This window comes from Cnephaeus nilssonii, assembly GCF_951640355.1.
Source record: "Cnephaeus nilssonii genome assembly, chromosome: 14".
Lineage (NCBI taxonomy): Eukaryota > Metazoa > Chordata > Mammalia > Chiroptera > Vespertilionidae > Cnephaeus > Cnephaeus nilssonii.
This window is the reverse complement of record NC_137085.1, coordinates 667985-690257: the sequence shown is the minus strand read 5'-3', so window position 1 is coordinate 690257 and position 22273 is coordinate 667985. Positions and strand designations below refer to the sequence as shown.

Below are 22273 nucleotides of genomic sequence, written 5' to 3'. Positions count from 1 at the left end.
AGCAGGGATGTGCAGAATGGGCCCAGCTGGGCAGAGAGGACCCGAGGGGGCAGGAGCCACCGGACATGGGGTGGCTGGGTGGGGGACCGCCTGACCCTCTGAGGTCGTGTGGGAAGGGCTCTGGGTCAGTCTGACTGGGGTCGGCACTTCTGGCCAAGACGGTGGAGGGAACAAGGGCCTAGGAGCCTCCTGTCTGGCCCTGGCACGACCTGGATCTGGGAAGGACGCGGGGCGGGCGGAGCAGGGCCGCTGGACGGGACAAGGGCACAGGGAGGACGGCACTGGAGCAGTGGTTCCAGCGGCTGCTGCTGTTTATTGAGACGCGTCTCCTGGGCCGGCACAGCACACAGCACGTCGCCAGCCCGTGAGGCGGTGCCGGGACCGGCTGGGTCCGTCCTTCAGGTGAAGGCCCCGGCTCGATGACACGGGCTGCCGCAGGCGGGGGCTCGGCTCCGCCCTCCAGCACCAAGGCCGGGCTGGCCTCTGTCCCTTGTAGCTCAGGGGCATGTGCCCGCCCTGGCCCCTCCTGGCGCCCCCTGGCTCCCGAGCTGGCTGGCGAGGAGGCCCTTCGTGGGCTGAGTCTGCAGAGCACGGGCCTCTCCTCTCGGCTGCCCCGACCTTCAGGGACACACATGGGCCCTGATCTGGGACGCGGCAGGAGAGGGTGGGGAGGCCGGCCGCCCCTGCCCGGGCCCCACCCTCCAAGGAATGGACGCACTGCCAGGCCGCTGGTCACTGTGTCCTCTGGGCCTCTCAGCCACGCCGGGTGCGGTGGGGGAGGCCGGCAGGGCGGTGCCTGTCCCCGAGGGGAGCTTGGGGCCCTGGCCACGAACCTTCCAGCCCTGTCCTTGGGCGCCGCGGGCCACTGTCTGGACAGCAGTGGTCTGGAGTCAGGGGCTGCACACAGGCTCCTGGGTGAGCCTGGGCCCAGGCTTGGGTCTCGATTGAAGGCGAGGCCCGGTCAGCCTTGGTCACCAGGCTCAGGGCAAGGTGCTCCTCCCGGCGAGGCCCTGCGCACCAGGCCCGCAGGACGTGGCCCGTCGGCGCCTCAGGCGGGGTGCGGGGCAGAGGCACAGGCCCCACTCGTGGCCGCTCAGCGGCCGGCGCGGTCCAGCAGCATGAAGAGCAGACCCAGCAGCATGAGTGGCGTGAAGACGAGCAGCAGCCCCAGCAGCTCGAGGCCCAGCAGGCCCAGCAGCACCAGGCGGCGGGCGCAGGGCCCCCGTTCCCGCAGCGCCCAGAGCCGGGCGCCCAGGCAGGGCGGGCAGGGCAGGAAGGGCAGGCAGCCCTGGACGCCCACGGGCCCCGCCAGGAAGCGCAGTCGGTAGCGGTGCTCCAGGGAGGCCCAGGGCCCCGGGCCCCGGCGGGGCGGTGCAGGGGGCACTGGGCTCGGGGGTCGCGGGGGCCCGTCGGCCTGCAGCAGCTCCTCCTGCAGCCGGCAGATCTCCCACTCCAGCATGGGCGTCTTCTGGCGACAGAGCGGGCAGCGCACACGGCCCAGGTCGGCGCTGGGGGCCGAGCCCAGCAGCTGGTGCAAGCAGCCCGAGCACAGGCCGTGGCCACAGTTCAGCAGGGCCAGGCGGTGCCCAGCAGGCCCGTAGGGCTCTGTGCAGATGGGGCACTCCTCCTCCTCCTCTTCCTCCCCTGTGGGCCCAGCCCAGGGGGGCGCTGCTGCTGTGGTCCCCAGCAGGGGCTCGCTGTCCGGAGACCTGGCACCCCCAGGGTTCCCAAGGGCCTGGCCGTCCAACCTTTCCTCGGCCGGCACTTGGCACAGTGGGTCCAGGTGCTCAGGACCCGGGCAGGCTGAAGGCAGACTGGGGAGCCCCGAGCTAAGGTCAGCGGGGCCATGAGTAGGGGCCCCGGGGCAGGAGTCAGGATGGGGGGACCGGGACCCCAGGGCGGCAGTGGGTGGTGGGGCTGTGAAGGTCACTGGCCCTCGGGCCGGGGCAGCGTCTGGCACTGACCTTGCAGCAGCCACTGCCTCCTCGGGCTCCTCGCCCCGACGGGAAGTGAACTCCCTGGGGCCTCCGCACGGTGCCAGCTTCAGCCGCTCCTGGGCCCACACAGGCTGCCCCACTGGGTCCGCCCGAGCCCGGCACAGCCACCACTGACCCGTGTCAGCACCTGACTGACGATGGGCCCAGGCCCGCAGTGTGGGGAGGCCGGCCGGCCCAACTGCCCCAACAGGAATGTCCTCGGCCCGGAAGGCCCATCCCAGGTGGTGACAGCGCCTGCCCGCCCCTCCTGGCTCAGGCCACACCCCCTTCCTCCTGGGCCTTAGGCTGCTGCTCCCTGGGCTGAAGGAATGGTCCTTAACCGCCTAGCCGGGCACTCCCCACACCCTTTTGGGGTCCTCTCCAGACTGCCCCGCCTCGTCAGAGCCAGGGCAGAGCTTGTACAAGGTGGGCCAACAGCCACACCCACCAGGCGAGAATCAGACACCAAAGTGTTCCAGCCACGGTGATGAGCCATGGCCGTGTCCCTGCCAGGGGCACTGTCCCCGTCCCAGGAGCTGTGGGCCCACCCCCACCTGAGGCATCGAAACAGCATGAGAACAAACAGGTCAGAAGCAGCACCTGAGCCCGGCGTTTATTGCTGAGTCTTCCTGCAGCCAGGCAAGGATGGTGACCTAGTCCCACAGCCCGGGAACCTGGGGGCTGGCGTGCCTCCAGGCAGAGGAGGGGGACCTCGGCCCTCCCAGGAACCCTGCACCCCCAGGTTCCTGTGCTGTTTGGAATCTGGTGTCTGGGGAGCTCCCGGATGCCCATCAGGCTAGGGTGCCTTCCTGGGTCACCGAGCAGGACCTAACTTGGGGCCAGTGGGGAAGGCCAGCTGGAGCCAGGGACGGGGCAGCTGAGTGAAGGCCCCGGACGCAGGCGGCCGCACCGGGGAGCCGGCCGTCGCCCTCCTGGGTCAGGCAGGGCCAGCCTGAGGGGCCCGGCGGGCAGGCAGCTCCTCAGGCCCACGTCTCGGTCTGAAAGCGCAGGGTTCGCTGCAGCTGGGCCAGGTAGGCGGCTGCCTCAGGGCCCGAGAGCCCACCCTCCTCCCGGAAGACAGATTCCAGGGCTTCAGACACCTCTGCTGGCATGTGCTTGGCGTTGCTGGGAGACAGGCAGCCCGGGCTCAGTGCTGCCTGGTGCCCGGCCCCACACCCAGGCTCCCCCCGCCCCCCGGCTCCCCCTGCCCCCCGGCTCCCCCCCCGGGCTCCCCGCCCCCGGGCTCCCCCCGCCCCCGGCTCACCCTGCCCCCCCCACTCCCCCCCGGGCTCCCCCTGCCCCCGGGCTCCCCCCGCCCCCGGCTCACCCTGCCAGGTAGAAGCAGGCGCCGTGGCAGTCCAGCAGCTCCCACACCAGCGGCCCTTGCTCCCGGAGCCGGTGCTGCACGTACACCTTCCGCTCCTGCCGGACGCCGGATGGGTGGGTGAGCGCACCCCAGCCCCGCCCCGCCCTGCCCCCTCCCTCCACGCACACCCACCTGCTCCCGGGAGAAGGCTGTGACCAGGGTCAGGCAGCCCCTCTTCTCCAGCTCCCTCCACTCGGCCTCCCAGTAGAAGTCCTGGTCCCGCCAGCGGCAGCCGAAGAACAGGAGGTTCCCTGGGGAGGCGTAGGGGCCTCGAGCCTGGACTTGCCGCAGCCGCAGCCGGCCCGCCTCGCCCTGCCCGTTCACTCACCTGTCTGGCCCTGGGCCACGCGCTCCTGGACGGCTGCTCGGAAGGGGGCCACGCCAGTGCCAGGCCCCACCATGATCACAGGCGTGTCTGGTACTTGTGGGAAGCTCAGGCCCCCAGGCCTCACCCACAGCGGCACCCGGACAGGGCCTACGGCAGGAGGAAGGTGGCATGAAGAGGCCTGGAGGGCCAGGGCCCTAGCCCTAACCCCTACCTGCTGGAGAGCAGAGATCACCTTGCCCAGGATCCAGGGACGCCAGCCAAGAGGAGCAGAGGCCCCGGCGGGGCTCCTTGAGGCGAGTCTGGTACTGCACCACGGCCACGAGCACCTGCAGCCTGGTGGGGTGAGCCTGGGGGAGAGGGTGGGGGTAGGATGGGGGGGCGTGTTGGTGGGGGTGGGAGGGTCGGGGCGGGATGGTGGCACCTGCCCACCATAAGAACCTAGCCTCGAAGGGTGAGCCTGGGGGATGGGATGGTGGGCACCTGCCCACATGGCTAGCCGGCATGCCCCCCAGCCCCAGATGCCCAGCCCCAGCGGACGCTCACCAGCAGAGAGGAGGCGATGGAGAAGGCACGCGGCCGGATTGGGGGGATGAGGTCCAACAGGTAGTCCGGGGGGATGGCCGCCGCCGTGTGCGGGAAGTCACACAGCACCTGCACAGACACGGCCTCAGCAGGGCGGCAGCCAGCGGCCACGGGTGGCTCCGGCCCAGGCTGCCACGGCCCCCACGCCTGCCGCCCGCACCTCCAGGGTGGTCCTGCGGGGCCGGTTGCAGTATTCGTGCAGGGCCTCCTGGCCGGCGGCCGAGCTGAACTCCAGCAGCTTCTCCCGCTCCAGCGCGTCGGGGGACAGGCAGGCCAGGAGCTCGAAGAAGGAGCGCCGCGGCACGCGGGCGATGTCCAGGTGCCGGGACACGAGGTGCCGCACGGAGCAGGGCTGGGGCAGCCGCTCGGGGCAGGCGACATCTGAAGCAGGGAGAGGAGGTGGTGGGGCCAGGGACTTGGGCGAGGGTGGGAGTGAGGGTGGCAGCCGGCCCGCACTCACTTGGCTCCCGCGGCTGCAGCGTGAAGTGCTGGTCAGGGTCCAGGCCCAGCACCTGGCAGAAGAGCTGGACGTGCCGGGCCGTGTTCTCGGGCTGGATCAGCACCACATCGCCGGCCACAAAGCTGGTGGGAAGCCATGGAGGGCGTGGGCTGGAGCTAGGGACTCGGGGGCGGAGGCGGCCAAAGAAGATGAAGGCCGGTGTCCAGGGAGGGCTGGGCCCTGGGACTGAGGTGCCCGCCTGCCGCCGGGCTGCCGCCTGCTGCCGAGGCTCTGGGAGAGGACCATGGCCCCTCACCATGGCCTGCCCCCCGGGTGCCCGGGACGGACTCCTTACCTGATGCCTGAGTCCGCGATGTCGAACTCAATGAGACGCACGTCCTGGAAGTGGGTGGGGCCGGTGACCCGCTGGTTGGTGACCATGCGCGCCAGGAAGGGCCGCAGCTCTGAAGGGGGGATCGGGGGGTCTGCCTGGGCCGCGTGCTGCTCCGAGGGGCACGGCCCAGGGGCCTCCTGAAGGAACTGCAGGGTGAACTTGGAAGGCAAGCTGTGGAGGGGTGCCCGTCAGACCCGCAGGCCCAGGAGGCCACGGCGAGGCGGTGGCCAGGCCGCTCTGGTGCACCCGCGGGCCCCGAACCAAGGCCCACACTCACGGGACTCCAGGGGGGATCACGCCGAGGCCAGGGGGCACGGGGTGCAGCCCCAGCACCTTCTCCCACAGTGAGTGCAGCCAGGGGTCGATGGCGCCATCAGGCCTGGAGATGGCAGGGCGCTGTGAGGGCGCTGCTCAGGGCTGGGCCGGAGGCGCTCGCTCCCTCCCGCCACTCACCCCAGCTCCACACTCACCCCAGCTCGTGCTGGTCGTCGCCCAGGCAGACCGGCAGCAGCGCGGCGCCCCCCAGCTGCAGCAGCCGCCGGTGCAGCTTCTTGGCCACAAAGTTGAACCTGTGCAGAGAGGGAGGCTGCTGGGTGCCGGGCGGGAGGTGAGGAAGCGGCCCAGCCAGCCCTGCAGGGCAGAGGGCAGAGGGCAGAGGGCAGAGGGCAGAGGGCAGCCCCATGTCTCCCCATCTCCCAGGGTCGTCTGGCCAGCGCAGCTCCTGGAAGGAGCCGTCCCGGGAACGCTGTAAGCACAGGGTCAGTCACCTGTTCTCTCCTTCCCTCCAGTGAGCGTGCCCTCCTCGCACGGGGCCCGACTTTGAGGCGTGGGCCCCCTCAGCCCTGACCCTGCTGGACGGTTAGGGTTCCGACACCCGTGACCTAATGTCACGTGCAGCCACGGCCCTCTGCTAGGACCCAGGTGTGTCGTGAGGACACGGAGGGAAATGGAGGGGAAGTGGTGGCCACGGGGCTCCTGGGCCTGGGCCCTTTGCACCCACTGCCCACCCCCGTGCGGGCCTCTGCCCGGTTTGAAACAGGCCGAACACCTCACGGCACGTTTCTATAAAAGTGGGGCGAGAGCTGTGCTGTCCTGTGAACACCTGGCGCTGGCTGGCGTCAGCCGGGAAGTCCCCTGGGGTGCTGGGCCTGGCCCCTGTTTGTACCCTGCTCACCCACAAAGGCACCCACTGGGGAGCCCCGGTGGGGCGAGGGCCCAGCCTGGTGGGAGCCCTGGAGGCTGGGGCGCCTGTCCCTCCCCCAGGACACCTCGCCAGCCCCGAGGACAGCCCACCGGCCCGCAGCCTGGCGCCCCACTCACTTGGCGTAGGAGGAGTCCCCGAGGCCCACGACGGCGAAGTCCACCTGGCAGAGGGCGGTGGACGGCAGGTTCTTCCGGAACAGGAACCTCCAGAAGCTCTGCCCCAAAGACCCGAGTCAGGGGCCTGCTCCACCCCAGCCCAGGGCGGGCGGGAGGGCTGGTCCGGCCTTCCCAGGCCCGCTCTCCTGCCCCAGCTGCTAACAGACCGCCTTCCGTTCCATCACGAAGGCGAGGCATTCGGAAGAGGAAGGCTGCCCCAGAGCCACTGCTGGGGCGTGGGGGGTGGGGGGAGGCTGGCACAGAGGGAGGGCCGCCAGGCCTCACTGGGCGGGCACTGCAGCTGACCCCCAACTCTCCCCAGGTTGGAGGGAGGGCCCGCTCCTCCCTGGGAGACTTCTCGTCTCTTCACACCAAGAGTCCCACGTCCCCGGGTCCCTCTGGGGGGCCTGGGCCTCCACAGCGCAGCTCTGGGCTGAGCCCGCCCTCACCCCGCCCCCCTGGGCAGCACCTTCCTTCCTCCGGGGCCCCTCCTGGTGGCTGAGCCGTGCGGGAGCTGTGAGGGCGAGGACCAGGGTCTGCAGAGCTGCCTCTGAGGCTCAGCCTGCCAGCACCTCCCTGTGCTGACCCAGCCCGCCACACGGACCTCTGCCTGGTCCAGGCTTCACATCCGCCCCCTTCTGTGTCACGCTCCCCCACCTGAGGCCACGGGGGTGGGGTGGGGTGGGAGGGGCGGACCGACCCTGGCCCTGTTGAGGCACAGCTTTGCCTGCTGGCCCTGGACCGCCGCCCCCCACCCCCCCTTCTCAGGGACTTGGCGGCCTGGGCCCCAGGGGGACCCTGCCTGCGCAGCCTCCAAGGTGAGGCGTGGGTTCCTCCCGGCGCACTTCCTGTGAGATCCAGGGGAGGTGACCCTCTTGTCGCCGAGGCTGGAGCACGCTCCACTGCCTTCTCCCCACCCTGACCGGCCACTGGGAGAGTTTGGGTTGAAATCCCCCCGCCCCCTCCCCCCCCCCAACCTGAGCTTTGTTCTGAGCAGGGGGAGGGGGTGTCACTGCTGAGGAGCTGGTGTCCCTCAGCCCTGCTGTCCCCACAGCTGACCCCCACGAGGACGTGCGCTGGTCAGGGGGCCTCGCGCGCCCCGTGGGCCCTTCCTGGCACTCGAGGGCCTGAGGCCGGAGGCCTGTCCCCAGCCTGGGACAGGGTGTAACGCTCCCTGACGCCTCCCCCCTACCTTCTCATTCCGAGGATCCTGGAACGAACTGAGTTCTAACATCGCTCTTATATTCTGTTCCGTTTGGAAGAACGTCTCAACTTTGTCTTTTCAATCTCCCTGGTATTATTTCTGAGCGCGCGTGCGTCTCCCGTGCCTGGTGCACACCTGGCCACGGCGTGCTCAGACGGGGCGCGGAGGCTGGCGTCTTCCTGTGTAGCACACAGCTGCTCGCTGCGCCTGGTTCTCGGCAGGAGCCATGCCCCTGCCTCCAGTCCCTGCTGTGGTTGGGGGGGCCCCCTCCGTGGGGGTTGCAGAGCCCTGCACTGGGCCTGCCTCACCCACCCTCGTCCCAGCGGGCTCATCACCCTCGTGCTCTTGGCTTCCGACACTGAGCCTGCGCCTCTGCCCTGACCGCCCAGCGGGCTGATGGAGGGCACCCACCCCTCCGGTCTGGGCCCTGCGTCTCCCACACTTCACCTCCTGCCTTTGATCCCCGCCAACCTGCCTTCTCTCCTGTCTGAGGAGACCCTGTGCTGGGGTCCTGGAGACCCCGAGTCTCCCACATCATCCCCACCCCATCTTGTTCTTTAGTCTTCAGCCATTGTCCTCACCAGCATGTCCACTGGCCGGGTCTCTCCCATCTTATAAATTCCTTTCCTTTAAACCCTCAGCCCCACGCACAGCCACAAGCCCTTCTGGGTTAAAGTAGACATTCCTAAAAGAGTCCCTCCCCCTCGTTAGTTGCCTGTGACCCTCTTATCCAGCCTCTCCCCCAAGGTCACCAGTCTCTTCGCAGATAAGCCCCACGGATGCCTCCAGCCTTATCTCACTTCATTTACTGCAGCTCCAGCAGACACCTTCCTCTGAAGGCACCTCCCGCCCTGGGGCGTGGAGACGCTGCATTCCCTCTTCTGGCTGCCACGGCCTGTCCTGGGGGGCGGGAGGCGGGAGCTTCCTTCCTCAGCTTCCTACTGTGGCCTCTCCAACACCTGCCTCCACCCGGGACCCTGGTTGAAGCTCCAGAGCCACCTCCCATCTCCTCCTGGACAGTCCCAGGCACGGGGCCCTCGCTGGTTTATTTCCCTGCGTGCGACGACCATCCATCCTGGTACCTGAGCCTGAAGCCCTGTCTTGATCCTACCACCTTCTTTCTCATCTTTGAAATCCGTTTGATTCTGTGTTCTGTCGAGTCTTCCTTAACGTCCCGGGGACGCATCCACTTTTAGTCTCTTGCCTGCGCTGGGTACCCCCACCCCCGCACTGTCCTTGCTCTCCGACAGCCTGCCCCCCCACCCCAGACAAGCGGTGGTTTCGCTAGAACGTAAATGTGACAGTCACCCGGTGAGGCCCATAGCCCTTCACGTCAAGGCCCCCTGCCTCAGCAGGCTCCTCAGACGGCCTCGCTTCCTCACTCCGCTCCCTCCTCCCCCAACACGTGCCTCGGCTCTGTCGTCCTGAGCCGCTCTTCGCTCTTCCCGGACCAGGGCTGCTCGCTCTCTGCTGGGGCCTGGGTAGCCCCCCTTTATCCTCGGGACTTCGCCTACAACCACATCACCTGGCACGCTCCCCAGGGGCATGCACTTCCTGGCACTGGCACTGCCTGTGAAACCCGCTGCTTCTGCTTTCTGGTGGCTCCGTGAGGGCAGACACGTGGCCACTGGCTTCACAGCTCAGTTCCTAGCCCTGGATCATGCTTGAACTATGACGTGTGCCCGAATGATGGTTAAAGAATTGAGGATGTTCCTGGAAAGTCCAACAGTTTTGAAATACACATAAGACCCAGACGAGAGTCATACACGCCCCGGAACAGCAGGAGAGGGAACCATGGTGCCCTGGGAAGAGTTTATTTGGGAGGAAACCAGAACCCCCAGCTCCTCTCACATCCACAGCTGCCGACGCCCGCAGCATTGCCAAAGGGCAAGGACTCACTGTGCTTCTCAGGCTCCCCACCCCGCCCCCGCCCCCAGGGCACTGACAAGGAGGTGAGGGTCCAGGGCAGGGATCTTCTGCCCAGAGCACAAGCAGCCGCCTCCAGCAGCCTTACCTTCATGTTGTCAGGGGGGTCTCCTTGGCCTGTAGTTGCACAAACAAACACCACCAGGGGCTCGTTAATCAGATTCACCTCAACAAAAAGACACACGTGTAAGGCCTCGGGCTGTACTGACCAGGCATCCCTCCCTGCTGCTCCCACTCCATCTGGCTCTTTCCCCGGCGGCACGTACTTCCTGGCACGTCCCTGCCCGTTAAACCTGGTGCTTCTGCTTTGTGCTTGGCCCGTGAGGGTGGACATGTGGTCACTGGCTTCACAGCTCAATTCCTAGCCCTGATCGTGCCCTGGTGGCAGGGCACGGGGACTCAGGGAGACCCGCGGGCCGCCGGCCTCCCTTCTCCCTCGGGCTCCCCCGCCCCTCCTCCACACGCCGCTGTTCCCACGCTTTCCCGCCCCCCAAATCCTCCATAAGAGGAGGGTCCTCTCAGACCAAACGCGGCGCCCAGGGGCCGAGGGCTCGGGGGGCCGGCGCCCAGGCAGCCCGGTCTCCCCGCCGAGGCCCAGGGAGCCCTCACCACCGGGTAGGAATCCAGGGCTTGCACCCGGCAATCAAGACGCCGACGCCGGGCCTCGCGGCCCAGCCGCTCCGCCACATCCTCGGCCGTGCCCGTCTGGCTGCCGAACAGCACCAGGAGCCGTGGGCTCGGCATCGGGTGTGTGTGTGGGGGGAGGGCGGCGTGAGGGCGTCCGGGGACCCCTGCGCCCGGGAACACGACCCGCAAGTTGCCCTGAGAGCCCTGGCGGCCGGGAACGACTCTGACTTCCGGCTTCCGGCGTCGCCCGGAAGTGACGCGCTGGGGCTGCGTCCAGCGGGGCATGGCGTCCGTGCGAGCCGGGCGTCCGCTGGCGGCCTGTGCTGGGTCCCGGGCTGGGGTCGGGGGATCGGCGGCGCGCCGGGGCCGAGGAACGGGGCAGGCGGGCCGCTCGTTGCCGGTCGTTCGCGGCGGCGGGCGCCGGGCGAGGCCCGTGGGGAGAAGAGGCGCGGCCCGGCGGCTGAGGCGCTCGGTGGGGCCCGGGCCCGCGCTCCGCCGGCGCGATGCTCTTCTCGCTCCGGGAGCTGGTGCAGTGGCTGGGCTTCGCCACCTTCGAGATCTTCGTGCACCTGCTGGCCCTGCTGGTGTTCTCCGTGCTGCTGGCGCTGCGCGTGGACGGCCTGGCCCCCGGCCTCTCCTGGTGGAACGTGTTCGTGCCCTTCTTCGCCGCTGACGGGCTCAGCACCTACTTCACCACCATCGTGTCGGTGCGTCTCTTCCAGGACGGAGAGAAGCGGCTGGCCGTGCTCCGCCTCTTCTGGATCCTCACGGTTCTCAGCCTCAAGTTCGTGTTCGAGATGTTGTTGTGCCAGAAGCTGGTGGAGCAGACTCGGGAGCTCTGGTTCGGCCTCATCACGTCTCCCGTCTTCATTCTCCTGCAGCTGCTCATGATCCGCGCCTGCCGGGTCAACTAGCCTCGCAGAGGGGCCGGAAAGGGAGCTCTCCTCAGCTAGAGTGCTGGACCCAAAGCTGAGGACCACCCCGGAAGTGTGAGGACGCCGTCTCCCACCGCACCGGAGGAGAAGTCTGGGTCTGAAAGCAACTTCAACTTGTACCCTGCAGAGTGCTCAGTTTTCTCTATGCCGGCCATGTCTGAAACTGTTGCCTCAGCAGGGATGAAAAGAGCAGCCTTGATCCTTAAAACCTATTTCCTGTTATTTCATGCTTTGAATAGCGCATCTGAATTGAGATCTTGAGAAGGACCCAAGCGTGACAGGCCTGAACTCCTCTGGCAGCTGGAAACGGCATATAAGCAAAACGTCCTAGCGGGCTCAGTATTTTCATGGATCCTGGGAAAGTACCCTTTATGCCCCGGCTGCAAAGTCGGCCGGCATCACTGACCTCAGAGCTCTTTGTCCCATTCACCCAGACAAGACTTCCTTAGATGTCTGAGCTCTAAAAAGTGTAAAGCAGCTTGTATCTCCTCCCCTGCCACGGGGGAGAGATGGCCCTTTCTTCATTCCAGCCAAGGCACCCAGGAAGGTGTCGAATAAGCATGATCAGGACCCTGCCTGGAGCCCTGGCACCTGCGAAAAGAACTTTGCGTTCAAGGCTCTGCTTGGCTTCCTGTCCCAGCAGGTTGCGGTGTGAGGACTTTCCCGCCACCTGGTGGCCAGCACTGTTAGCGCACCTGAGATGATGTAGGCCTCACTAAGGGGCCGGAAAGGGGAAGAGGTGCTCGGATGCTCAGAGGCTTTGAGACCTGCCAGCCGGAAGCTTGCAGATGGTCTCAGCTCACATTTGTTGACCTGAGGGCTTTGGTTTGGTACCAGTCAGGTGCCGGACGAGAACATTTGCTGAGATAAAAATAAAATAGAATGTTTTGCTGAAACGCAGTGGTTGCCTGACCCAGGGGGAGTGAAATCAAATGGGTGCCGAGACGCTCCCGCCTGTGCGCGGTAGTTGGTGGCAGAGCTGAGGTTGTAGGAGGGCTGGAACCTGCGGGAGCTTCATGGGTGGAGGGGGAAGGTGTCCCTCAGAGAATTCCTACTTCCTGCCTTGGGAGCCGCATGAAGACATGGGGTAGGGCCATGTTGAGATCCTAGTGAGTAGTTTGTGTGGCATCCGAGCCTTGGCATCCTGCCAGCGTGTGGTCTTTGTGGACCTTGCTGACACTGTAGAGCAGGGGCCAGCAGGTTATGGCCTGAGGCCTGTTTTTGTACCCTAATCTTGGGAGGGGTGCGGAAACAGAAGAACCAATGTGCCTGCCGTGTACAGGGTCTCCGTTTCGGCACTGCTGGTCTTCTTTGTGCCAGGAGGGCTCTCCTGAGCAGTGGAGACTGGAGCAGCATCCCCGGCCTTGCCTCTCTAGATGCCAGTGGCATCTCTCATTTGTGACACCCACAAGTGTGTCCAGACATTACCAGGTCTCCTGGGAGAAAACACTGCCCCCGGTGAGGACCAGTGGGTTAGAATATTTCCTGTCTGGCCTTTTACGGAACAGGTTTGTGGACCCTCGTTCTAGCGCAGCAGCTTTGTGACCGTCTGCTGAGGGCGTACGTGTGCTGCGAGGCCACTGAGATGCTTGAGCTGGATGGAGACGGGTCTGGTCTGGTCTGAACCACAGCTACAAAAATGTTTCCTACCCAGGCATGGCGTAACTTGTGCCAAAGCCAAACACAAGCTGAACGTTTGGAGTGAGTTTCCTTGTTTGTTTGTTAATCCTCACCTGCGGATATTTTTCCATTGATTTTTAGGGAGAGAGAGACACATCGATTGGTTTCCTTCCCACATGCCCCCACCAAGGCAGGGGATCCAGCTGGCGGCCGAAGTGCGTGCCCTTGACCGGAATTGAACCCGGGACCCTTCAGTCCCCCGGCCAACGCTCTTTCCACTGAGCCAAACCACCTAGGGCTGGAGTGAGTTTCCGATTAACGTCATTTTTAGGTTGCCTGTTTTGTTGTTCCTCCGTTTTATTTTGTTAGTTCAGAATTAGGGAGTTCTGTTGCTGTAGAAGTGACGAGAATAAGAAGGTTCACTTCCCTTCGGAAAGGCAATTTACCGCCGCGGCATCAGAAGCAGAGAAGGGCCCTCAGGCCGAAGCCTGCCCCGGTGCCTCGGAGCTCCTTCCCTGAAAGACGAGTGCTGTGGGAGGCAGTGTCAAGCCTGAGTGACTGCTGACTGCGGGCGGCATCTGTGTCAGTGCTCCCCAGTTCCCCCTTCTCCCCTGAGTCCGTGGACCTAAAGGAATGTGGTGGGCACTGGGCAGCCATAGGGGAATCGGCTTTCTCCTGGCACGAGGGCAGGGAAGCTGTGTCTTCAGGGCCGGTGGGAACCCAGCAGCCTCGGGATGAGGGAAGTTCAGTAGTAGCTTGGGGAGGTAAAGGGGCGGGACACACGGCCTGGCTTTTGTGGCTCTTTGGGTTTAGAGAGCTTGGGCCTGCTTGTGTACGGTGAGGAAGTCTCTTTCAGCTTTGGTGCCTCCTCGCAGCTTCCATACTCCTGCATGGCCAAGTGTGGGATAGAGCTCCCACCTGTCTGAGCAACACAATCAAGTTCTGGGGCCCGGCAAAGCCAGGGGTTCCTGAGAAACCGATTCCTCAGCACTGGTGGGGTCCCCGCATCGGCATCTCCGCTAAGTCCCGCAGGGACTGGGCCGCAGGTGCGCAGGCATGGGCCAGCCTGAGCATCGCCCACAGGAGCGGGGTAGCCTACCGGTCCTGGGCGGGTCCTCCCTCCACTGCGCTCCCAGCGGGGGAGTAGGCGGGCTGGGTTGGGCGCTGGCTCCAAGAGGAAGTCACCTGGCCTGGCCAAGGTCACCCGCCACACTGGGCGCTGGGGTCCAACTACCGCGGCCCGCCAGGACCCCGCCCCCGCCAGGCTCCGCCCCCAGGGCATCCAGGGCGGGGCGCAGAGGCGGAAGTGAGGGCCGCCAATGAGCAGCGCGAGGTGTCCGGGGCGTGTTCAAAGGGGCCTTCCCAATGGAAGCCGGCGGCGGCGGCGGACGCTATCCAATGAGGTCCTCGGGGAGGCGGGGTCAGGGAGAGCGTCCTCCAATCCGCTCGGCTAGCCATCCTTTCCTGTCATAGGTGGGGCTGCCGGGCGTGGGGCGGGCCTCAGAGCGCCTTCCCCAATGGGCGGCGGTCGCGGGAGTGGGCGTGGCCGCTGCGCGAGGGCTACCGGCGGGCGGCTGCCGCAGTTCCCAGCGCGCGCTGGCTTTGGCGGCCGCTCCGCAGCATGGCCGGCCTGGGGCGGCCGGGCCCGGGGCCCCGCGCCGGGATGCCCGCCTGGAAGCGGGAGATCCTGGAGCGGAAGCGGGCCAAGCTGGCGGCCCTGACCGGGGGCTCGGCGCCGGGGACCGGGGCGGACGCGGCGGGACCCGCAGAGCCGGCGGGCGAGCGGCTCGTGCTGGCCGATAGCCTGGGCCCGCTGTGCGAGAACCCGTTCATGCGGCTCGAGTCGGAGCGGCGGCGCGGAGCGCGGCGCGGCGGGGGCGCGGGCGCGGCGGGGGCGCGGCCGGTGCAGCAGCTCCTGGAGCTGTACCGCCGGGTGCCGGGCGTGCGGACCATCCGGGCCGACAACATCCTCATCATCGAGTCGGTGCCCGGCTTCCCACCCGCCGCTCCCGACCCCGCCACCGGCCTGGCTGCCCGCATCCGCGCCGCCGAGGTGCTCGTGTACGAGGCGCCGCCGTCGCCCGGCCGCGTCAGCCGCCTGCTCCAGAAGTTCGACCCGCCGGCCGCGCCGCGCCGTCGCGGGAGCCCGGAGCGCAGTCGCCCGCTGCCGCCGCCGCCGCCCCAGCAGCCTGTCCTCCGCCCGGCCGCCCCGCGCGTGGGCGAGCGCGCCGCCTGCTTGGAGCCCGAGCGGCGCGGCCCAGGGCCCGGCGCCCGGCGCAGCGACTTCTTGCAGAAGACCAGCAACAACTCGTTCACCGTCCACCCTCGGGGCCTGCACCGCGGGGCGGGCGCTCGCCCGCTCCCCAACGGGCCCGCGGCCCCGGAGTCCCCGGCCGGCGCTGCCAACGGCATCGCGGGCTCCGGCCCCGGGCCGGGCGAGTACAAGCCAAAGGTGGAGTCGGGGGAGCCTCCCGCCCACCCGCCCCCCAGCCCCGGGACCCCCAGTGCCACTCCAGCCTCGCCCCCGGCCTTGCCCAGGCCCAGCCCTGCCAGTGCCACTCCCAGCCAGCGCCACCGGGTCTCCTCGGCCACCAGCGCCAACGACTCCTTCGAGATCCGGCCGGCCTCCAAGCCAGACATGGACACGATTCCCGCGGGGGACCTGCAGGCCCGGGCCCTGGCCAGTCTCCGTGTGAACTCCCGCAACTCCTTCGTGTTCATCCCCAAGCGCAAGGCCACCGGGGCGCCTCTGCCCCAAGGGAGGCAGCCGGGGAGGCTGCCAGAGGGCGAGGCTGTCTGGGCCTCCCAGCGCCCGCAGCGTGGAGCCCAGCTGGCGTCTGGGGCTGATGGTGCACCTGCCCAAGAGAGGGGCCCCTGGAGGGCCCAGGAGGGGGCCTGCCCCAGGCCGGCCACTGCCCTAGTGGACCAGGCTGTTAGGTGGCAGCGGCCACCCTCGCCGCCCCCATCCCTCCCGGCTGCCGCCGAAGCCGAGCCTTCCCAGGGCTTCGGGGTTTCCGGCTTGGCCAAGAATGGCGGGGAGCCTGGAAGGCCAGGGCTGCCCGTCACCTTCATCGATGAGGTGGACTCGGAGGATGAGGTCCCCCAAGAAGCCAAACTGCCCTGCTCGGGGGCCAGCGTGCCTCCCCAGTACCACCCATCGGAGCGCCTGCACCAGGGTGGCCACACCTTCACGGTGGTGCCCAAGAGGAAGCCAGGGGTCCTGCCGGCCAATGGGGAGCCGGGCCCCCTGGAGGCGGAGGAAGTGGAGGGGGACCGCCTGCCAGAGCTCCCTGCTGGCCTGGGGGCCGCGCTGAAGAAGCGCTACCCCACCGTGCACGAGATCGAGGTGATCGGCGGCTACCTGGCCCTGCAGAAGTCCTGCCTCACCAAGGCGGGCTCCTCGAGAAAGAAGGTACGTGGTGGGTCAGGGTCCCCAGCCAGGAGGACCCCTGGCCTGGGCCGGGGCTGCTTCGATGGAGACAGAGGAGAGCCGGGGCTGGGGGTCCCTGACCTGGGCCCCGTAGAGCCCAGTGAACCAGGGGCTGTGGGCACCGCTCGCCACTCGGCCTGGAAAGGCTGGTGTGGAGGGCGGCCCAGCCAGCGCCTCAGTTGGCTTTGAGGCTTTGCCTGGAATTGGCTGGGCAGGGCCGTCTCCCTGAGGGCGTGTGGAGGAAAGTGTGAGCCTGCGGCTCCACCTGGCCACCAGGTAACAGCGGGGTGGCCCTGGCATGACCGCCTGGACTCCCCGCCGATTCAGGCAGCAAGTGCCAGGGCGGCAGTGGGAAGTGGCAGGGGGCTGATTTGCGAGGGGGTGGAACCCTACCTCCCGGTCAGCTGAGGGGGCTCTCAGCTCCCCAGGAGGCACCCCAGCCCACGCGCAGTCGGACCTGGTCTTGTGAGAGTGTGTCTGGAGCTCGTGTGCCAGGCTTAGTTTGAAGCTGGGGTGTGATGCTGGGGAAAGGAGGACACCCCACCTTGTTGGGGGAGGGGCTGAGGGCAGAGACCCAGGTACAGGGCGGGAGCCTCATTCCCTAGCCTTGCCCTGCCTGGTGGCCTGGAACCCTCTGGGCACAGGACTACGTTCCTCAGATTCTTCTGGTCACTCTATCGCCTGCATCGGCCGGAGGCGAATTCCAGGCCCGCTCCCGTGACCCTCTGGCAGGAGCGGGCAGATGCCCTTCCTGGGGACCGCGGGCGCAGTGCTGGCTCCGGCGGCCTCTCCCTTAGCTGCTGGGGTCTAGGGCCCTGAGGCCACCTCTGCTCCAGCCTCAGTTGCCCGGACATGCCACCTCCTCCTCCGTTTGCTTCCTTTGGACTTCCTGCCTCGGCGTGGCCTTGGCACCGCCTCCCCTCCCCTGGTGAGGGCATCTGCGCTCCGGCCAGCTCCCACTGCTGGGTCAGGCGGCCACGGCTGGCTCCCCAAGTGCCCCGGCCCGGCCCGGCCTCGCCTTGTCTTTGGGGCCACAGGCCATGATCTGCCCCCCCCCTTCCCCTTCCCCTTCCCCTCCCTGCTCTTCTCCTTCCAGTTGCCTGGGATCCACCCAGTAGCCATGGCCCCAGCCCCACCCCGTACTTACAGGCCCTGGTCTGCCCCTCCCTCTTTGCTTTCTGACCCTTGACCTCCACTCCCCGTGAGGCGAGACTGGAAGTGATAGCACTTCCTGCTCTGCAGGTGACAGTGAGGTCATGGAGCTCACGGGGTGGGCCCTGTCCCCAGAGCTGCGCGGAGCCTGGCTCCTTCCTGGGGCTGGAAGCTGCAGCCTCGAGCCTGTTCAGTCCACCCCCAGCTGGGTACAGAGCTGTGGGGTCACTCGTGGGTGGAGAAGGGCAGGGCCGGGGCCTAGGGCCAGCAGGGCAGGAAGAAGTGATCAGAGGAAGCAAATCTGGGCTCCGGGCCATCCTGAGGGGTCCTGGGTCCAGATGGAGGATGCCTGGCATGACCAAGTGGCCTGGCTGGGGCCCGGCCAGAGCAGCGCAACCTGCTGGCAGCAACTTTCTGCCTGGGATGCACCAGCTGCCCTGCCCGGGAAAGGCCAGACAAATGGAGGGTGGGGTGGGTGGGGTGGGGTGTGGGGCTGCCCAGCCCTTTAGAGCACCCCATCAGCCTTGGGCTGCCCCTGTCTCTTCTGTCTGTGGTCCCTGGGGGCCCCTCCAGGCCCTGGGCCACTGGCCTTGTCCTCACCTCGACCACTCCAGGCAGCCTGTGGTTTGACCACTGCCCTGCTCCCTCATCCCTGCCGGGGACACGGTGGGCTGCAGGCCCGGAGGACCTTGGGGCTGACCACGCGCACTCTGACCCCCGAGTGGCTGCTGCCCTGGGCAGTGGAGGGAGGTGGTGGTGCCTTTTCCAGGGCAGGTTCGGGGGGTCTCTCCAGGGGGCTGTCGGGGCAGCAGGTTCGGGGAGCCTGCCCCTGGCTGGCACCTCCCTGGAGGGTGCTGTGCCCTGGGTGGGGGGGGGCACCCTGCCCGCCTGTGCACTGGGCGGCCTGCCTGGCGGGCACAGGTCCCCACTTAGTTATCTCTGCAGAATCACAGATGCTCTATCGCTCTCCCGGGGGACAAGGGGTGCTGCTGCGGCCTTGATCCCTCACCCCTGCCCGGCCCCAGGCCACTGGGTGGGGCTGCCCTGAGCGCTCCACACCCGCCTCCCTTGGGATCCCGCTGGGCCTCCCTTTGTGAGGGGCCGCCAGGCTCCGGCCTGTCTGAGGCTCCTTTTCCTCCTCTTCGCTCGTCATCTCCTCGCCTGCTGGTCCTCTGCCCTCCCCTCAAGCTGGTGACCACCACCCCAACCCCCAATCCACTGGCATGGCCCGAGGCACCACCGCCACCACCTCACTGCCAGGGTGGAGCCCGCACCCTCCTACCATGTGGGGCGGATACCAGGTGCCTGGCTTCGCCTCTCATCTGCCCTGTCGTCCCCGCCCCCCCCAGCTTCCTGCAGGTGCCCCCTAAGGTCGCCCTAGAACCCAGACCCCGGGGGCAGGTCTGGACCCTGCTCTGCTCAGCTTCCTTCCCACCCCACCCCCGCCCCACCCGCAGAGGGTCTGCCTGGGGGGGTCAGAGCTTGGGCTGGGTGGGGGATGGGGGCCAACAGGTGTGGAGAGTGAGGGTGGGGCCCTCATCCCAGCTGGGGCTGGTTGAGTCCAGTCAGCCCAGACTCCAGGGTGGCCTTGCGTGGGTGGGCGGGGCCAGAGGCACAAAGGCCCAGTGAGAGTGGCAGGGGGGTGAGCCGGGACCCACCTGCTGGCTGCGCATCGGGCAAAGTCCCCAGAGACAAGTGACTGGGTGTGTGCAAGTGCCAGCCCCTCACTGCCCTCCTGCCTGCCTGCGTCTGGGGGCGGCCCCCCAGTATGAGTCACGGGGCATCCTGTGACCTGAAGACAGGCACCCCGTGGGGGGGGCTGGTGAGGATCCTGGGGACTGGAGGGGCCTGTGAGCACTGCCCCGCCCCACCCAGCCAGCCTGTGCCAGGCTCGGAGCAGGCATGCGCCCAGCCCCCGTCTCTCGCTAGGAGCCAGTCATGTGGACTAATGAGGGCACGCTAATCCGGCCTGGCCTGGCACTGGCTCTCCCTGTGTCTTCCGCTGGGGGATGGGCTGGAGGACTCAGGGTCTTCAGAGACAATGCCATGTTCCTGGGGGTGACTGGGAGCCCTGTTCCCTGTGGGGCTGTGGGGGAGGGGAGCCCTGGCCTAACAGCTCCATCCCGCCTGGGGCTCCTGGGGGATCTGTCTCGGAGGGCTAGCGGCTCCATCCCCAAGCCGACTGGCCGTGGACATCTGTGGGCTCTGCTGATCACCCCGGTGCCAGGACTTGCCCTTGGCTCCCAGGGACAGCAGCAGCCATCTCGCTCCTGGCTCTGCCTGACGGGCAGCTGCCCCTGCCCCTGCCCCGTGCCTGTGGGTGGCTGGGGCGAGGGGCAGTGGGCCAGGCCTGGACTTGCCCAGCAGGTGTCTGTGTGAGCCGGGCTGAGGTGGGGAGCCCGGAGCTGGGTGGGCGGGTGGGGTGCCAGCTGAGCAGGGCTCCGAGGGAGGAGGGGGGAGCGGCCAGAGTGTGTGCCCTGGTCATGAACGCTGGTGGTCCTGCCTGGGTCCCGAGGCCCCTCCCGTCCTGCTGTCCCTGGCCCCACGGCTCCGCTCCTTCCAGGGGAGGAGGAACCTGAGCTGGCTGCTGGTGTCCTGTGCCCGGGAGTTTAATATTTCGAGCTCCAGCAGAGCTGCTTCCATCTGCTGCGGGCGCGTGGCCGAGGATTCATTACCGCCGGGCGGGCCCACCTGCCCAGCAGGCCCGGGGGCTTTCAGCTCCGATGTGAATTCTAGAGTCTGAAGGGGCAGGGAGGACGAGGGCCGGCAGGCAGCGGGGAGGACAGGGTCACTGGCCCTGCACTTGGTACAGCCTTGACAGGCGCCTCCTCAGTCTGTAAAATGGGGTGCCGGCCCTTGGGGCTGCTTTCCTGTGCTGGCCTGTGGCAGCCACCTGGCTTTGCACCTCATGCGGCCCCGGGGACCTGGCCCAGCGGTGGTGGTCACTGCCGAGTTGGGTGGGCAGCACCGTCCAGGTGCCCAGCAAGCTGGACGTGATGAACCGGCTCTGGAGAGAGGCCCGGCCAACAGCAGGAGCTTCTCTAGGAGCTGAGGAGGTGGGGCCCCATGGAGGTGGGGCCCAGCACAGCCTGACCTGGACTCTGCTCCTGTGCGGAGCCAGCAAGTGGGAGGAGGTTCCCTCTGACCCTTTGAGCTGCCTCAGAGGCTTCTGGAGACCCTGAGGGTGCTGGCTGGGCCTGGTCCCTGGGGGGGTCACTTGGGGTGATGTGACCCGGGGCCTGGGGGCCTGCAGAGTTCAGGTGGAGGGTCTTCTCTGAGGAGAGCCAGCCCCCCCCTCGGCCTCTGAAGGGCTGATGGCATGTCCTGCCCAGCCCAGGTCTGACAGCCCCCACTGTGCCCCTGGGTCACGGTGCACTGGGTCCAGCGGGAGGGCCCGGTGGCCGGGCATCGTGGTGGCTGGCGCAGGCCCTGGCTGATGTGCCTTCTGCCCCCAGATGAAGATCTCCTTCAATGACAAGAGCCTGCACACCACGTTTGAGTACCCATCCGAGAGCTCCCTGGTGCAGGAGGCCCAGGCGGAGGCCGAGGGCGAGGAGGCGGAGGAGGACGAGGAGGAGGAGGACGGCTCTGGCTTGAACGGGGCGGTGGAGAAGCCCTTTGCGCTATTCCTGCCCCGAGCCACCTTCGTGAACAGCGTGGCGCCCGACAGCCCTCGCCTGCCAGACGGCAGCTCAGGTGAGTGCCCGCCTGTCCAGGTGGACAGCCCAGTTGGTAGCCTGGGCCGCGTGTCCGCGCGTTCACATGTCCACGTGTGCCCTTGGCCTGCAGGCCTGTCCAGCTACACTCCCAAGCACTCCATGGCCTTCAGCAAGTGGCAGGAGCAGCCTCCGGCACAGGCCCCGGGGGAAGTGGAGCCCTCACTGAAGGAGGTCATGGTGAGTGGGGCAGGAGGGTGCCCAGCACTGGGTGGAGGCCGGTTCCTAAGGCCTGGGTGCCCCCCACTGACCGCCTTCTTACCCCTCAGCTCACCCCCGCCAGCCACAACGACCTTTCGGACTTCCGCAGCGAGCCAGCCCTGTATTTCTGACGCCAGTCCCACCAGGATGGCCGGGCTCCACCCTCATTCTGCAGACCCCCTTCTGCCCTGCCAGCTCTGCTCCCCCAAAGCCCACCCCATTCCTGGGGCCTCAGAACCATGCTGCTGCTCCAGGCCTGAGCCTGGGCCACCAGGGGCCACTCCTTCCCTGGGGGTCTCGCTCTGCAGCCGTGATTTGGGGGCAGGGTCCTGCTGGCAGCCATGCCCAGTGACGGCTGGGTGTGTCCAGGGTGAAGGACTGACTCAGCTGCCTGTCCCCTGCAGGACTACAGGCCCCCTCAGCCCCCTGCACCCCCGTGTCTGAGCTCAGCCTCCTTTGCGATGAACGGAAGCCTGTTCTTACCTCTGATGGATTCAATAAACCGCACTGGACCAGCCGCCTCCTCGCACGGTCCTTCGCCTGAGCAGGGTGCGCAGGGCTCCCGGGAGGTGCTGGCAGCGGAGGAGCCCACGTAGGGTGTGATGGGGCCGTTTGGACCTCTGTGCCTGGTGGGGGCGGGGACCCCCACACCTCGCAGTGCTGCTTCTCACTCCCCACAGCCTGTTGCCCTCACAGCACCCCCTTGCCCAGGAGGGGGGCCCCCTGTGCGTGCCTCATCCTGGGGCAGCCCCTCCCACCAGCACTGGCACAGCGGGCTGGGACTGTGCCCAGGGGCCTGGACGGCATGTGGCAGGGTGGGTGCTGTGGATGTTGGGTATGAAGGGGTTTCCCTGAAGGGACCGAGGGCAGGGCAGGGGATGGAGCCTTGGAGCTCCCGTGGGGTTGGTGCTAGCGGCTGGCAGGGGAACCCAGTGGATCCTGGGAGGTGAGGAGACGCAGAGCTGCCTGCCCAGCTGTGTCCTGGGGCCAGGGCCACACCTGGACTGGGAGGTTGACC

General features: G+C 67.5%; 4 protein-coding genes across 5 annotated transcripts; 2 read left to right on the top strand and 2 right to left on the bottom strand.

The window, feature by feature from the left end:
* Positions 1-146: 146 nt before the first annotated feature.
* Positions 147-2472, bottom strand: LOC307111111 (ring finger protein-like; the record flags this gene model as incomplete). Its single annotated transcript, XM_079790794.1, has 3 exons — positions 147-618; positions 834-2320; positions 2425-2472. The coding sequence occupies 2 exons, from the start codon at positions 2470-2472 to the stop codon at positions 1094-1096; spliced, it is 1275 nt and encodes a 424-aa protein (XP_079646920.1). The 3' UTR covers positions 147-618; positions 834-1093.
* Positions 2176-10486, bottom strand: NDOR1 (NADPH dependent diflavin oxidoreductase 1; the record flags this gene model as incomplete). 2 transcript variants are annotated; one of them, XM_079791204.1, is made up of 14 exons in its annotated part: positions 2176-3101; positions 3304-3398; positions 3475-3593; positions 3671-3817; positions 3903-4017; positions 4214-4321; positions 4413-4633; positions 4713-4834; positions 5047-5256; positions 5363-5464; positions 5556-5654; positions 6406-6503; positions 9663-9740; positions 10184-10486. In XM_079791204.1, the coding sequence occupies 14 exons, from the start codon at positions 10484-10486 to the stop codon at positions 2957-2959; spliced, it is 1962 nt and encodes a 653-aa protein (XP_079647330.1). In that variant the 3' UTR covers positions 2176-2956. The 2 variants fall into 2 exon arrangements, with proteins under 2 accessions (XP_079647330.1, XP_079647331.1); XM_079791205.1 differs by lacking the exons at positions 9663-9740; positions 10184-10486 and having other exon boundaries at positions 5539-5654; positions 6406-9610.
* Positions 10487-10703: 217 nt separating this feature from the next.
* Positions 10704-14278, top strand: TMEM203 (transmembrane protein 203). Its single transcript, XM_079791213.1, has one exon. It carries the CDS (start codon positions 10705-10707, stop codon positions 11113-11115), a length of 411 nt encoding a protein of 136 aa, XP_079647339.1. The 5' UTR covers position 10704; the 3' UTR covers positions 11116-14278.
* A 39-nt stretch (positions 14279-14317) lies between these two features.
* TPRN (taperin) lies at positions 14318-21804 on the top strand. Its single transcript, XM_079791206.1, has 4 exons — positions 14318-16168; positions 20794-21034; positions 21128-21234; positions 21324-21804. Exons 1-4 carry the CDS (start codon positions 14378-14380, stop codon positions 21384-21386), a joined length of 2202 nt encoding a protein of 733 aa, XP_079647332.1. The 5' UTR covers positions 14318-14377; the 3' UTR covers positions 21387-21804.
* The last annotated feature ends 469 nt before the right edge of the window (positions 21805-22273 follow it).